General features: G+C 46.7%; 1 protein-coding gene across 3 annotated transcripts in view; it reads left to right on the plus strand.

Annotated features, from left to right (window-relative positions):
• The window catches only part of mpp7a (MAGUK p55 scaffold protein 7a), a 131,852-nt gene that overhangs the window by 116,700 nt on the left and 3,532 nt on the right, over positions 1–11,620 (plus strand). For all 3 annotated transcript variants that reach the window (XM_071896907.2, XM_078291386.1, XM_078291387.1), the window contains 3 exons: positions 2,437–2,530; positions 4,607–4,715; positions 6,267–6,410. In XM_071896907.2, coding sequence (XP_071753008.2) covers positions 2,437–2,530; positions 4,607–4,715; positions 6,267–6,410 — 347 coding nt within the window. The remainder of the gene's footprint in view (positions 1–2,436; positions 2,531–4,606; positions 4,716–6,266; positions 6,411–11,620) is intronic.

Here is an 11,620-nt window from a genome sequence, read left to right on the forward strand (position 1 = left end):
TGTGAGTCTTTAGCAACAAATCAAAATAATCACTTTGGGTGAAGGATGTTTAGCTTTCTCATGCCAGTTTAGTTTTCACACTGTGTGAGAGTGCGTGTGCTGTTTGAGCGATGAAGGTCCAGTCTGAGAGACACACACACACACACACACACACACACACACAGAGGGAACTGTCTGGCAGTGAGTAACACCCGGGGCAGCTTTCAGGCAGGGCGGCTGGTCCGCTCAAGGCCCAGGCGGTTGGTTCTCCTCCTGTGTAATTGTCAGCTTTTCACAGTCCGCCTGACAAGCCCCGAATGATGGAGGAAACGGCGTTTTTCTACCTCCTGAAGACATGCCATTCCACTGCCTCATGATTTGGCACCAGGCTACTCGCTCGCTCTCCTTCTTTCTAGTTCTCTTTCTTTCTCTCTTTTTCTCTCTCTCCTTTTCTGTCTCCCTCCCTCGCTGCCTCCTCCCTCTCTCTCCTTTTAAGGACCAAATGACAGCTTGCCATAATTCTGAACGCCGTCCAACGCTCCCGCTTATGACTGGCTCTCTCAGCACTGCCAACCGTTTTTTTTTTTTTTTTTTCTAAGTTTTTAGCAGTTCTGAGATGTCCCAAAGCCAACATGTTGGGACAAATGAATCTGTTTGATTTATATGTTTAAGCGGGGCAATGGCACTCGTAATTGCATAGTTACCATCTGGGGCTTGGGAGGAAACTGCGACGAGGAGTGGGAGGAAATATGCGGACTGTTGATATTAATTGCCATGTTTGTTACATGCCGTGTGGCATAATGGATGTGTCCCAGTCGAAGTCTGACACTTGAAATGTCCCTGGTATTAAAATCCCATTGGCCGGGCCTTGTTTTTTTCCATAAGGCCTGTTAATTGCTCACAAATGTGACCCGTGATGCTGAGCTTAATAGAGCCCAGACAGTCGGATTCTGACCCATATAGAAGATGTATGGCACAAGTCCTGGCTCTCATTGAGAGGAAAGAGACTCGGAAAGTATCTCGTCTCCCTCCCTTTTTTATGTTTGATTACTGCCAATGGACACATGGATGTGTTTAACACTTGCTGTTGTTTCAGATTAAGCCCGAAAGCGTTACCCCCTTTTGTTAATTTGAAAACCGGAGCTTGGGAGACCACCGGCTTGTGGCCCCGGTTAAGGTTTGGCTTTTTTTTTCTCCCCCTGCTTGTCGGTGTAAAATGTAAACCAGCCGTCTAAGTAACACAAGCAGCGTTGCAATAAGCCATTAGAGTAGGGGGTTAAACATTTTGATTCCAATCCAACCTTACTGATATTTTCCATGATTTGGGAATGAATGGATGCACATTCTTTTGTTGCACTGTAATTATTTTCTGTGCCACAAAACAGATGCCAAAATAATGCATGGTGGATGCTGTTGGTCTAAGTACTGGGAGGCTGTGTTTGGCAATGTGTGTTACACATTTCTGAATGGGAGGCATAAATATATGTTATCTTATGACAAGGCTGTTCTGGCCCTCTCTCAGTGTTTTTCCTACTGTTGTCGGGTGGTTGTTGACAGAAAGTAATTGATCTTCTTCAGTGTCTTCTGCACTACGGCTGGATTTATGACCATCTTTCCTTCTCAGACTGAGTGACACATTGTATAAATCACACCATTGGTTTTCCATGAACCCTGCCGATCAGCCTTTGCCCAAGAAAAAGGAAGGCTATGTATTGAAAAAGGACATTTGCGTCCCTATGAGGCTACTGCCGCAACACATGCTGACAAATAGAAAAAGTCAGAGGGGGAAAAAAAAACCCTGGCAGTTTTGGTTGCAAGAGCGGTGATAAAAGTTTAATGGTTTGTTTTGGAGCTGGCCGGAGCGTGCAGACAATTTGTCTGAGGGGCATACGGCGCTCACCTCCGACCTTTCGCAGTGCTCTTGAAACGAGCCGCGGCGCTCGTCGACCCCGCGACCCTTGCAAATCCGCTGGAGTCGCCCGCTCGCATTCCCTCCACGTGCCACCAACCCCTCCCCCGCTCCCCCACACCCTCCTATTTAACGGCAAGGGTTTATGGTTTATGGCCAAGTAAATGTAGGGACTTGATGTTAATGAGAGCTCCCAAACTCAATTACCTTACAGCAGCTAACTCTGGTGGCTAATGCCACGGCTTCTGTTTCTGAAGCCACTGCAGCTGCATTACAGGAGACAAATTTAATAAGGCCCAGTAAACCACTACTGAATGTCAGTTAAGTGTCTGAGTTTAGTGCTGGAGCGCTACAGGTTGTGTATTTTATAGCGCTGTTACACAATCATATATACAAGGGTTGGCATGGCGCAGCGCGCTGTTTCAGACTTACAGCGATGTTAATAAGGGGCTCAGTTCAGATGGGTTCTGCCCCAACAGTGAGTCAGACAGTCTGGGTTTGAGGTAATTGCTCCTCCTCTCTCCGTCTTCCCCTCTTCTCTCTCTCAGACACCAGTCGGGCCAAGAGGAGCCAGGAGAGCGACGGCGTGGAGTACCACTTCATCTCCAAACATCTCTTTGAGACCGACATCCAGAACAACAAGTAGGTAGAACGGTGTCTACTGCAAATACAGAAAAGTCACGGTATCCAAAACATTCAGATTCTAACTTTCTACAGTGGATATTCAGTACAGATGTTCATAATAAGAACAATATTTGCAGCGGTTAAAACACAAAAGGCCCTGAAACTTCATTGCATCTGTCTTGCTAAGTGAATAAACCTCTATTAATCATATTTGAGATTTGAGTCCCATCACCCTGGTGGCAACAGCAGAGCTCCTCTCCCCGCTCTGAGCCACTAGAGGCAGTGTGGCAGTGTAACAGTGAAAGCGGCCGGCTGACTGACATTCACTGCCACTGCACTAACACGGCCTCTCTCCTCTCCACCGTGTGTCTGTGTAACTGACTGTGAGCTGGTGTTGACAGGGCCCGGCCCTGTGTCGGTAACAGATCTCCAGACACTGGCCCCGAGGTCTCCCGTCTCCGCTTCCCTCTTCCCCTCCGCCGCTCTCTCTGAATCCAGCCGCGCCGTAGCCCGCCTTGACATTTGCGGCCGACAAATTGAAACGCAAATTGTAATCGTCATAAGAGTGATTGATGCCTTTCAGCCGGTCTCACACGAGCCAGAGGGGGAGAAGAAAAAAAAAGCAAACAAATTTGCGCGCATACACGCAAACACACATATACATACAACACAAAAGGAAGCCTGTGGTGGCGAGTGCGTATAGAGTGTCAGAGCATGCAGAGGGAAGGGGGAAGAGGGGGTTTGTATATTTAGGCCGTGTTGCGGTGCGGGTCGAGGCATGCAATGTTTTTCAGGGAGTCGGAGGGGTGAGTGACAGAGCTGTGATGTGGCGGCGATGCGTGGGACACTCCACGCCGAAATTACAAGGCAGCCGAGGAGCCGAGGAGTGAGATGGCCTTGTTTGCGTTATGCCTCGTTGCATGCAGCAGAAACAATGCGCTCCCTGCAGGAAGGCTAAATAAAAAGGCGCTCAGGAATGGGGCCGTCGCAACGTGTGCGCAGCGTGAACAGCTTTCCCAAGGGAAGCCCTGTTCTATGGGAAAAATGGCAAGCATCCATACAGTTGATGCTCAATATAGCCAAACCTCCACTGGCATGCCTTCCTATAGTACTGTAACTCCCAAATCTTTATTCCATCTCCTCTCACAACAAACAGTACAGTATGCGGCAAGGTGTGAGTTTTTTAAACACAGGCTGTCGTACGCTCTTAAATGAATTTCCCATAACCGAATATGAGGCTTGTTGGAGACTTAAAGCCTCCCTTTTTTCTAAAGCCGAGTAAAACTTTCTTACATGGGCAATTACTATAAATTTTTTTTTACATGGCATCAGGCACAGTGAGGCAGTCATTTTGTCCGTCACTCGTCATGAGCAGACTGCGAGCATACCACGCCGTCCTGTTAGGTTGAAATTCTTTCCACGTCGTTACTCTGCTCGCTGGCTTTTTTTTTTTCCCCTCCTTGTTTTCCGCTAAAAATACACTGGTGGCTTTTTTTTTTTTTTTTTTTTTTTGTCATGACAGCTGATTGGTGTGAAGGAGGGGAGATTATCTGGTGGAAAAGTGTTTGTTTGCTTGCGCCCCGTCGCTCGCCGGGCTAAAACCCCCCTGGCTTAGGGAGGGAAGGTTTTTGGCGTTCGGGGGGCTTTGTGGTCGCTCTGGAACAAACAGGTGTTACTGATTGAAAGGGTAACATAGGAGATTATATAAAAACCGGCTTTGCCAGAATGTCTGGTTTTTGCGTTCTGCTGAAGAACGCTATCTTCAGATCTGTCAGCGGTTGAAAGAGTAATCCCCCTGTCCCTGTGGATCTGTATGGCTTTTATATGTCATTATTTCTAAGCTGAATCTCAGGAGTGTGTGCACACAGTATACCAGATTAGGACGGGATTCTAATGTTACTCCCTGGGGTCGTTAGTCTCGCATTAAATACTAATCAAAGAAGTGTTTCCTCACGCAACTTTTTTTGTTGCTATGTTGCTTTAATTTGCCCTCTCTGTCTCCATCTTCCCATCTCCCCTCTGTCTCTCTCTCTCTCTCTCTCTCTCTCTCTCTCTCTCTCTCACTCTTTCCCTTCCCTCTCACCTCTCGCTCAGGTTCATCGAGCATGGCGAGTACAAAGGGAATTACTATGGGACGAGTTTGGACTCGGTGCGCTCCGTCCTCTCCAAGAACAAAGTGTGCCTATTGGACGTCCAGCCTCATGTGAGTGACACCAGCCCGCAAAGCGCGTCCTTCCTCCCTCCCTCTCTCTCTCCCTCCGTCCCTTCCTCTCCATCCCTTCCTTGCCATCCCACCATCCTCCGCTTCCCCTGTATTTTTAGTCCTTTGGCACCTCCGTCCCCACCTATCTCGGAAGCAGATCTCCCTCGTCGGAGAGGCCGTTGGCTTTCCCGAGGCCTTGGCTGCTTACTGGGTTACCAAAGCGGGTTTTAAAGGGGGCATTTTGAGGGAGCAATTACCACTAATTTCCTCTATTTGAAGATTTCCTCTTTGGCTTATGTGTCTTGGGTGGTGGCGATCAGCCCCTACGCAAGTGGCCGGCATGTCGCTGAGCCCCAACAAACCCCCGGAGCACGATTCCCATTATCCAGGGCCAGGCCCGTATCATCCAGCCTCAGCCCCACAGGCTCTACTCTGTTTGTTTTCGCTCAGTGGATAATGACACACAGGCACAAATACGCCATTATATAGATTACCCTGGCATGTTCTCAAACCGCCCCGGCCCGAGCGGCAATGAGAGTCAGCCCCACAGCCCTCGGCTACAGTGTTTGAAAATGTGCCTGTGTGAGCACATGTGAGGGAGACGTGAGCATGCTTACGTGTGCATATTTATGTTTAGCGTACATTCGTGTTGTTGTGGGAGCCAAACCCCCCCCCCCCCCCCCCCCCTTCCCCTACCTCTAATGTGAGCCCCGTCCAGGCTTATTCTGCAGCATGACTTATGGATCAGCTCAGCAGCAGTGTCAGTAGCATGTTGTTGCTGAATGATGTTGTCTGCTCCCATGCTGACTGGGTGAGCAGCTGATGAAAGCAGCCTCCCTGATGGAGACAGATGGTCCTCCCATGGTTCTTCTCCTCCCTCTTCTCATCCTCTCTTCTATCAGTTGTGGGTTTGGACCCGCTGCCAGTTAGCACAGCGAGGAGTGCCGATCGTGGTACCAGGATCTGTGGTTCTCCCATACCATGTTTCAGTACACAGGCACATGTTGAGGATCAGTCAGGTTTCCCACTGGCCATGGAATTTCTGGAATATCATTAGAGTTTAGAGAGCTGTATTGCTGTCAGGGGAAGTCAGGGAATATCAGGGAAGTTTACAAATGGGTCACTTTCCAGGAATGTATTTTACAACTTGTTTCAAACATTCATTGCATTACATGGTGATTTTCAGCCCAACTGTAGTGGAAAGCAGACTGTGTACTCCTCTAGAAAAACAACATTAACAAACCAGGAAGGAATGACGTTTTTTAGGTCCTGGAGGCGCTTCAGCTTAGTTATGGAAAGTCATGGACTTTTACATTAGTGCCACTGTGGGAACCATGCCAACAGTGTCAAGCTGTCATCACCAGAAAGCAGAGACAGAAAGACCAGGCAGATATGGAGAGAAATGTCTCTTGACTCCCCTCCTACTCATGCTCTAGACAGGCAGGGAGTATCGTTGTTTGTTTCTGTTATTGAAGCCCTCAACAAATTTCTACTTCCACTTCTCTTCCAGCACTTTTAGATATATATTTCTTCCCTTTTGTCTCCGTTCAGACGATAAAGCACCTGCGGACGGCAGAGTTTAAACCCTACATAGTGTTCGTGAAGCCTCCGACGATTGAGAGGTTGAGGGAGACCAGGAAGAACGCCAAAGTCATCTCAGGCAAGGACGACAAGGGATCCGCCAAGCCATTCACGGTAAGACTACACCCAGAGGGGAGAAAGTTTATTTCTTACTTGGAATAACAATCAGATCAACATAGTATGTTTTTTAGTGTTTTAAACTGCCTGGAATACCAGATGGGTGGGGTTTGGCACACAGGAGAACACTGTGATTGCCAGAAGATTTAGACAATCACAGGAAATCTATTTATTATGCTTTTCAGTGACTGACAGTTTAACTGACATGATTTGTATTGTCCTGATGCAGTACACCCTACCTGGTACCCAAACTGGTTAAAACAAACACTAAGAATTATTTGCAAATACTATTTAGATTAGATTAGATGAAACTTTAATGATCCCTGTGGGGAAATTGGGGCATTGCAGCAGCAAATAATAGGATACAGCAAAGAAAAAGTAGGAACTTGAATTCTTGAAATCTGAAAATAAATGAATTTACAGCATATGCAGGGTGTGCAAAATAACAGCAGTAGAACGTACAGAAACAGAGAGGAATGAATGAAAGATAGGAAAGTTATGCATGATATGAAAATAAATGGAATTGGAAATATAAAGATAAGTGGAATATATAACAAAGTTTAAGCAAGATCTGATCAGACTCGCCCCTATTCACCAAGTACTTTAATAATCCACCAGATTAGCCGTTAGTATTGTAAATTAAGTTTAGACATGAACTCAATATTAGGCTGCTGTTGGAATGGATCTCATTTCTCATTTCAAATGGGATTAGCCATTATCTGGATCTTGGAAATGCTCCCTTGGGCTTTTTTTCTTTTTCTTTTGTACAATCGACATTTTTACCAACACTCCATGGCTGTATATATGTTGACCTTTATAACGTGAAGGAAGGTCACTGACTTGACATGAAGGACATGGATGGTGAATACAGTTGGAGTCAGATGCTGAGATGGTGTTATAGAAACACATGGCTTTACTCCTAACAGGTTAACAGAGCAAGAAATAACAGAAACCCTATCCTGTGTGTGTGTGTGTGTGTGTGTGTGTGTGTGTGTGTGTGTGTGTGTGTGTGATGAGGTCATCCCTTGCACACCTTTATGCCGGCCCAGCGGGGACACAGATGAAACCAATTAGCCTGTGTTCGGGGCTGCTGAGATGCCGTTGGGTGTTGGGTGTGTGTGTGTGTGTGTGTGTGGGAGGGGGGTGTATGGATGATGGTTTTCCCAGCCCCACCGGGCCCAGCGTTCGCTCGCTCGTGTGTCTCTCTCGCCGTGGGGCCGCGTTCAGGCCACATCCCGGGTCACCGACATGCCTTGGCATGGCATGATGGGACGCCATGAAGTGAGAAACGTGAGGAGAGAGGGAAGACGAGAAAGAGCCTGGGCTGTCAAAGAGATGGAGACTGACGGGAGACGGGAGGGGGGGCTGTTGTCTGCAGGTGTAAATCTGGGTGGAAACGGTATTTAGACCCCCCCCCCCTCCTCCCCATGTGTCTGCTCCGCTCAATCACACACACTGAGGTGTTACCATCCAGGAAACAGACATGGTCGGTATTGGGAGGTCAGCTCTAACTCAGAACATACCTCAGATATTTTACTTTACTGTCAAGCCTTTAAGACCGTGACAGTCACAAAGTCAACTCGCATATTCAAACAGTGACAGCAAGCCAACAAGTCTCTCAGGCTGAAAGTGGGATGGGTCAAAGGGCAAAGGTCAGTAGGTTAGTAGAACAGAAGCTCAAGTCCTCGTAATGCAACTTGGGAAGGTTGAATATGTAAACTTTTTAAGTATTGGAATATTAAAGGTGCCTTTTGAGACAGTAGTGTAATTACAATAAACAAACAAGTAGCAGCATCCTCTTTGTGACAGGAAGCAGGGTTTATGGGAAATGTGGTGTTAAATTTGAGAAACAATAACGATACTACTGGCGTGAGATAGAGGCTACCAATCATCTCAACCATCTCATTTGATTATACACAATTTGACAGTGATATATTGATGTTTTTATATGGTACACGTAGCACCTTGTAATTTTAATTTCTCCACTTTAAGCCATTTAAGTGTGTGGCAAAATAAGTGAAGCACACTTAAATCACTTATGACATTTAAACATTTAAATGCTGAATATGTCTGAAACCACAGTGAAATATATTTTGCCCTCATTCTGCTCCTCATTTCTGGCTTAGTTGTCACAAACAGGGAGGTTGCTGTTGCTGTTGCTGTTATTGGCCCTTTATTGGCTCCTGGTATTCCCTCAGGTACAGATGCACCTCTGTACAGCTCTCTGACAGGTAACTGACCGGGTTCTGTGTAAAACTCCATGTACATTGACAGGGCTTTAGCCACCAATTTGCTATTAAAGGAGCTGAAAGAGAAGCCCTTGTTTGGTGGGATGTCTCAGACATATTTTATCCAGCGCCAGCTGTATTTCTCTCAAAGAGAGAGGTCTGCTTTAATGATAAAGGCAGAGGAACAGTTCTCTCATTGTTTTAGCAGAGCAGTCTGACTTCAGGCCCATTGTTTTAACTGGAGAGCGTTCAGAATAAGTTTTCAAAAGGAGTCGAGGCATTCTGTAGAATCAACCAAAAACAGGCTGATGTAATACATTATGAATTTGGCATGTGGTAACCACAGAAAATGGCACTTTATTATAGAATATTGGGCAATGCAAGAGGATGAACTGAAATTAATCTGACTCACCCGTAACTCAAGCAGGGACCCGATTTCTTTTCTCAAGAATAATAAAAGCTGCGGACCTCTTGCCAAACCAGATTTGTTCGGTTTTTTGACACGTATATCATTTCACTACAGAGGGCAGGTGTATTTTATTGGGATCAATAAAAGCTGATTTTCCGTTGAAGACCTGACATATGTGTGTATGTGGGGTGGAGGTGGGGGAGGATGGGGCTGAGGCCGACACACTCTCTGCTCTGTTTTCTGCCTCTAAAGTATGCAAAGCCTTTCAGCTGGTCTTGCTGTCACTGTATTACTGCTTCTGTTGGTATTTCAATTTAGATAATAATAAAAAAAAACTCTACTGTGGGAATTTTCTTTGCAAACAGGGGTTACAGTAAAGACGCACAGTAAAAACACCTATTAAAACAATAAAAAATAAAAACGCATAACACATAATCAATATAACAAAAACACATAAAATGCATTTAAATCTCTGCTGCATCATATGCCATGCAGACAAGCATCAATGATAAGACCAGACAGGAAGTCAATAGCTTAATATAGTTCAGTGAAAAGTCACTCATCAGTGAAAGAACAAAGTGCTTATACAGGCACAAGACACTACATCATTTCATTTCATGTGGAAATTAAGCAATGTAATGGCAGTCGGGATAGATGAGTCCCGGGTGCTTTTAGTCTTGAGTTTAGGCAAGCGGCATCGGCTCAAACTGCCCTCTGAGGAGATGATCCAGTATGGATTTTTGGATGTCAAAGAATTTCCTCTCACTCTTGACTAGCCCTGCTTTCCATTTGTCTCTTTCACCTTCATTGTATCCATCTCTCTGCCCCTTTTACTTCATCCTACATCTGCCTCTATCTTATTCTTTTCTCTTTTTTTTCGCTCCCTTGCCTGATTCTCTTTCCATCTCTCTCCCCAGCTTGCTGTCCCCTAACCGGCGTCCCGCTGTGATTAATGCTCTTTCACCTGGCATGGCCTAACTAGAGACAGAGACAGAGACGCAGCCACTCGCTGGTGGACATGGAAACATCACATACACAAAACGGCGCGTAGTCTCCCGGGTTCACTTACTCGCCAGGACAGGTCAGAGGGGTTGTCTTCTTGGCGTTGGACACAGTGGGTCATCTGTTAGTCCTGGTCCAGCTGATCTGAAGCGGGGCGGAGGGGGCGGAGGGAGGGAAGGAGGGGGAAAGCCCTGCGAGGGCTCGGTCCAGATGACGGAGAATATAGGCCTGCAGCGGAACGGCTTCCTCCCCGGCCCAACAAACCCCCCCTGCCCTCCCTGAGCCCTCTTTTCATCTCATCCCATCCTCTTCCTCCCATCCTCCGAGACGCAGGCTGATAAAACCATCATATCTCCCTCACAAAAGACAATAGAGCGTGAGATGGGTGTGGGTGGGTTTTTGTTACCGCCTGTAAGGTAGATACGCGCTAGACGGCCAGGCGGAAAAAAAAAGGAGACGGGGCTTTTAGAAAGTGTCATAGCGAGTGAGTGTTTATATTTAGCTGCGCAGCTAATCCAATATGAAGCGGAAAACCACCAGAAACATTCTGAAGTAACTCCTGGCCGGGAGGAACGTCTCTAAAAAGCGAAGCCGTTTAAGAGTTTTAAATTTTAATGAGGCTATGTTTATGTGCGCACACACTGTATGCACACACACACGCAGCTCGGCCGGGCATGTGTGTGGGTGTGGGTGCACGTGTGTGTGTGTGTGTTTGAGTTTCTGTGTATGAATGTGCATTTGTGTGTATTTATAATTGTGTGTTTGGCAGCGGGAGTCAATATAAAACCATATCTATCCGGAGATCTAAAGTTGAGTGTTCCCAGTAAAAACATAAGGCTAAATCAGTACAGCCGCTCTCGCCCTGCCATGTGTCGCTGAGGGCAGAAGCAACCAGGGCCCACAGAGCTGAACCGGCCTCAACCAGAATGCCCCGAACAGACCACCAGAGAGGGGTACCTGGGCACGAAGCCGCCTCAGGATACAGTAGCTAAGAATACAGGCAGCCCCAGATAGGCAACATTTAGCCTCGACCTGATGAAAATATGTTTGTAGGCTATTCTTAGTAGCTGCCACTGGACAGCTGGTTCGCATAGTGAGAAGCGAGACCGTCCTCCAAGCCTCCGTGTCGGCAAGCATCCGAGAGAAATTCCCAACTGCGATCGGATTATTATTATATGTGGAACTCCTTCATAAACAGGCCCTTTGAGCGTCCTGATGGCTCAGTTGGCTGCGGTGCATGCCATGACATCCTGGATTCATATCTGGCCAAGGACCCATGTCACATTATTATTAGAAGGTCATCTTAATAATAATAATAATATGGAAAAACTCTGAAAAACTGTGTTTCTTTGACTCCGCCCATTGAGGTTTAACTCAACCAGCAAGACTATTTCTACCTCCAGAGCAGCTCTGCCCACAGAAATGTGTCTCTAAAAGTCCAATCTGACAACATGTATTTGGATGTCCGTTATGGCCTCTGTCTGCAGCAGCAACAACAGTAGATTTGCAGGTCTCCAGAGGGGGTTTGCACAACAGATCCGCATGACCCACGCTTCCATTTCCGACAC

Source organism: Centroberyx gerrardi, chromosome 22 (genome assembly GCF_048128805.1).
Source record: "Centroberyx gerrardi isolate f3 chromosome 22, fCenGer3.hap1.cur.20231027, whole genome shotgun sequence".
Lineage (NCBI taxonomy): Eukaryota > Metazoa > Chordata > Actinopteri > Beryciformes > Berycidae > Centroberyx > Centroberyx gerrardi.